The sequence below is a fragment of the Berghia stephanieae genome, chromosome 4 (assembly GCF_034508935.2).
Source record: "Berghia stephanieae isolate SIO BIC M18660-M18661 chromosome 4, UCSD_Bste_1.3, whole genome shotgun sequence".
Taxonomy (NCBI): Eukaryota; Metazoa; Mollusca; class Gastropoda; order Nudibranchia; family Aeolidiidae; genus Berghia; species Berghia stephanieae.
Genome location: NC_088363.1, coordinates 62522024 through 62527233, shown reverse-complemented (window position 1 = coordinate 62527233; position 5210 = coordinate 62522024). Strand labels below are relative to the sequence as shown.

Here is a 5210-nt window from a genome sequence, read left to right as displayed (position 1 = left end):
GTTGTTGTTGTTGTTGTTTCTGTGGTTTGTGTTTGCAAGCAACTATACAATCTAAGTTTTCTTATTCCTCCTTATCCATTTCATACTTCTCCGGCTTCTCCTCATTCCCTTTGTGATTTGTCGGAATGGAGAATAATGGCAGGTACCTGGTGGGAACTCAGTTAACCAGTTAATTGCCGGACCCTGGAAAACCTCGTATTAAAAATTTGGCTAGAAAACCCGGTCCTCCATATATCGATCGTTTCAAATGACTCTCATCTTGGCAAAACTCTCAAAACTGGGACTTCCGTGAAGTCTCGGGTTTGAGAATTTTCCCCCAAGATGAGGGTCTTTTAAATCGATCGATATTTAAAGGACGAGTTTTCTGGCCAAATTTTTAATACGAGATTTTCCAGAGTACGGCGGTGAACTGGTTAAAGCTAATTCACTGCTTTTGATCAAGTTAATTATAGAAACCGATATCCTTAATGTTTGGTCTGTGTTTTGTTTAATCTAGCTGGAGTTGATCAATTGGTAATTTTGAAAGGTCATTCATCTGGGGGTTATTTTGGACGCTGGTATGACATAGAAACAAAAGCTTGCCTTTTACGCTTCCACAAACAACCAAACAAAGAATCAGTCCTTTGTAAAAATTTGTTCGTAATCTTTTTTTTTTTGCTTGTATATTTTTGGATTCTTGCAGACTTGAGCTTCTGATTTTGGACGAGTTTCCAAACGTGGTAATAACTTTGGACTTGCTGATCTCTCTCTTTCAGCCAGCCGGAGTGTACCGTGTCTGTTGGATCAATATCTTTATTCTTTGCTTTCACCTAGCACTTCTCGATAACCCTATAGCTCTCATAACACCTTTGGAGCGTCGCGTTCAGGACGAGCTCAAAATTTTAAACGCAAGAATTCAAGAATTCATTTAATATGCCCCTCCAATAGAAGGAACGAAATTGACGTCACACACCTCTCTGTTGTTGTGTTTAGATAGCCATTTTAATAATTAGTTCTCACTAAATTATATATATCAATCAAACTATAAATGGTTACGGTTACATATAGTTGTTATGTTGGTACGTTATATCCGGCTGGCGGCTGTTGTGAGTATTAATAGGAGTAGTTCTGGTTAAAATCATTATTTCTATAGATTTTCCAATCATAATGATGAGCATAAAGTATAAAGAATGGACGCGGAAAAGGGGGAAGTTTGGCGTGATTAGTAATTTCAAGTCATTGAGAAATATAGAGATTCGCTTAAGTTATTATCAACGTGGAATAAAGAAAAAAGATTGTAAAATGAAACAAAATGTTATAGTGACTTCGTAGGAATTCACATGTAACAAAACGGAAATCAGTTAATATTTCGATGATATAATTTCAAAAGCCACCATGAAGAGAAAAGTATATAAATGCACATGGAAGAAGAAAGGAGGGGGAGAGAGAGAGAGAGAGAGAGAGAGAGAGAGAGAGAGAGAGAGAGAGAGAGAGAGAGAGAGAGGATGAGGAGGAGGAAAGGAAATAGTAGGAAGCATACGGAGGAGCAGCAGGAGGAGGAGGAGGAGGAGGAGGAGGAGGAGGAGGAGGAGGAGGAGGAGGAGGATGAGGAGGAGGAGGAGGATGAGGAGGAGAAGAAGAAGAAGAAGAAGAAGAAGAAGAAGAAGAAGAAGAAGAAGAAGAAGAAGAAGAAGAAGAAGAAGAAGAAGAAGAAGAAGAAGAAGAAGAAGAAGAAGAAGAAGAAGAAGAAGAAGAAGAAGAAGAAGAAGAAGAAGAAGAAGAAGAAGAAGAAGAAGAAGAAGAAGAAGAAGAAGAAGAAGAAGAAGAAGAAGAAGAAGAAGATATCAAACGCTCATTTAATTTATAACATGCAACAGGATGTCAAAATCAATCATATCAAAAGCAGCGCTCAAGTCAAGCAGAAAATGCAACACAGAGTATTTAACTTGGGAAGAAGAAGGGATTTAGAAGGTCAATGTGGACTCCCACAGGGGCACTGCCAGTGCTGTCGCTGGGTCTATATGACGAGTTGTACAATATGTGACTCATGGGGCTCAAATCGGTAATATAATATAGTTGATTAGGTGCTAAAACTTGAATCCATTTATAATCAAGAAAATTACACATCGAATGTTTACTTGTTAATTGGAGAGAAATAATCGTTTCTGTAGGAACGAAACAGAGCTTAGTAGAGAAAAGGGACATTGATCAATCCCGGCGAAGTCGACATCTTTTTTTTGCTTTTTTCCCTGTCCACTCAGCTTAGTTTGAGTAGCTGGGTCTGAATAAATCTGGCGTTGTGTACTTCGCGATAGCCTGGCGTCATATCCAAAGGGTAGAAAGCAATTGATATTGTCTGTTTCACGCTACAGAACCCGGGATAAACTCCGGCTCTGTGGACCTATGGCTCTGACGGACTTCTAAGGAACTAAAATCAATCATATTTCTTATCATCTTAATCGTCATATCACTTTCCAACGTCTCGTACACCCCGAAATATTGATACTATGCGTTTGGGTTAACTACTCAAAACATCCGCCAACAGGATGTAACATACCAACACAGAAAACTATGTGTAATCTTAACTGTTTATAGTCTGATTGATAGAATTTATTGATAACTAACAATTAAAATGACTGTTGTCTAAAGCAATAACAAATAGCTGAGTGACGTCAATATCATTTCATCTACACTGTTTTGGAGCAATGAGTCAGATATGGCTCGATTTATTTAAAGAATTCTTGACCTTGGAAAGATACAATTTTTTAAATAATAAATTTTCAAAAGAAAAGAGAGACGATAGACGATTAAATGATAAGAAAATATTTCTTTATTAAGCAAGATTAATTTTTTCTAAATAAGCGGTATCATTGTATTACACGCTTTGCAATACGTAGGCTGATTACGACAGACCTTGTTTACAAAGAAATACTAAGATATGTCGAGACTAATATAGATCACACAAAAAATGACATCAAATCGCCTATTCAATTAGTAAATTACTAAACAAGGGTAATTTTACTAGATAAATTTAGGAAGGAGGAGGGAAACAATGCTTTTAGTTTGTTTTTATTCTCATTTCAGATTGTTTGTCAGTTTATTTTTATTCTCATTTCAGATAGTTTTCAATTTGTTTGACAAATCGATTATTGTCAATTCGTTTTTGTTTTCACTTCACATGTTTTGTCAATTTGTTTGTCATATTGGTGGGGGGGGGGGGGCTCTCTCATTTCAGATGGTTTCTCAATTTGTTTTTGTTTTTTTTTATTTGTTTGTCAATTTGTTTTTAATTCTCATTTCAGGTGGTTTGTAAAATTTGTAAATTTGTTCTTATTCTCATCTCAGATGGTCTGCAAATTTGTTTTTATTCTCTTTTCAGATGGCTTGGCAATTTATTTTGATTCTCATTTCAGATGGTTTGTCAATGTATTTTTATTCTCATTTCAGATAGTTTGTCAATTTATTTTTATTCTCATTTCAGATGGTTTGTCAATTTATTTTTATTCTCATTTCAGATGGTTTGTCAATTTGTTTGTGGAAGGTTTGTCCCGCAGCTCCTTGGTTGGTGTCCAAGTGATTTGTCTCCATCGGAAGCTCAACTGTCAAAACAATCAATTTAACGGAAATTAAAAATCATGGAATCATTCTCTTTTTTCAAAAAGAAATAAAAACGAAAAACGAAATAAACCGTAATTTTACACATGAATTCACTTGTAACGAGGCTGTAAATCAAATTTCTATTCGGATATCATAATTTATATAAAAATGAATCTTATTTCTGGATGTCATTTCAACTTTTAATAAACTTATTATGCATGAGGACTTCAAGAACGTAATCGGATTGATTAGGTCTGAATTAAGTTTTATTATGTTGCAAAATGTAAATGAATACGATTATTTTTTATTACGACTGACTCTCGTTTCAAAAGAATTTCGTTTTATTTTAGAATAAGCGATAACTCGTAAACGAAGCTTATAAGAGACAATAATATCCTGATCGCTTTAAAGAATGATTAAAGTTTTAATAAAGTCTTCATCCTATTGTTTTGTTTTGTTTTTCTTTATATTTCCATATCTAATTGGATATTTCTTCCGTTCTACAAAGCTGGTAATAGATGTGTTATGATATTACGATGCAAGAAAGCAATATTGTGACGGATGCTTTGTTTAAATCAATAAAATGTAACTCATTTCTCGTGCTGATTTCCTTTCATTGTTTTGTTCTTGACAAAGTGATTCAATAAAATCCTAAGAAATCATTCAGGTGTTGCACTTATTATTTCTTTGTGTGTGTGTGTGTGGGGGGGGGGGGTTATTTTGATTTTTTATTCCAAATTTAAAGTTTCTCTTTGAGTATCTCAGCTGGTAGAGTACTAACTTCACACACAAAAGAACCACGATTGATCCCAGGTGAAGTAGACATATTTTTTTCTGATTTCTCTGTACACCCAGTGGTGATTTGATAGCTGGATCTATTAAATCTGCCGGAAAGTACGTTGCGATAGACTAACACCCTATCTAAATGATTGTAAGCAATTGCACTTGTCGGTTTCCCGCTACTGAAACCGGGATAAACTCCGGCTTCACGGTCATAATGGCTCTGAAGGATTGTTTTGTTTTGTTTTTTCTTAAGATTCTCTAGGTCTATTAGTTTTACAACATTTTTACTTTTGTCAGATTAATCTAAAGGTAATTTCTTTCCTCTTTTCTCCCAATAGCTCAGTCCGTATAGCACTCGCCTCACGATCAAAGAGATTGACATCGATCTCAATTGCTGTCGAAGTGGCCTTTTTTTCTGGACTCCTTCTCTGTACACTCAACATTGGCAAACTGGGTTGCTCTGTTGGATGATTACTTTACGCCAATAAAATGAGTGGAAATGTTGTGCAATAGAATAAATGTTTCATTCAAAGGGTTCGGAACATTTTTCAACGATTATATTTTAACTAAGAAAGTGTAGGGTTCTCCAATAATGGGCTGGGATAATAATAGATTCTTACATTCTTTTCTTTTGTTTTAACCTCAGGACTGAGAGACATCCAATGTTTGACGTCACTTTGCCCGTTTGGTTTTATCTTCATCTTATACATACAACAATAAGCATAGGCATAGGGATATTGACCTTTTAAAAAAAAAGTTTTTAAAGAGAACGAAGAAGAAAGAAAAAGTACACTAAAAAATAAATAAAAATATACATAAATAAATACATAGATATATTAATTAATCAATTA

At 34.9% G+C, this 5210-nt stretch overlaps 1 protein-coding gene across 1 annotated transcript in view; it reads left to right on the top strand.

Moving 5' to 3' along the window:
• LOC144970978 (uncharacterized) overlaps positions 1-4238 on the top strand; it is a 47688-nt gene extending 43450 nt beyond the window's left edge. The window contains exon 3 of the mRNA XM_078911214.1: positions 3495-4238. Coding sequence (XP_078767340.1) covers positions 3495-3556 — 62 coding nt within the window. The 3' untranslated portion in view covers positions 3557-4238. The remainder of the gene's footprint in view (positions 1-3494) is intronic.
• The last annotated feature ends 972 nt before the right edge of the window (positions 4239-5210 follow it).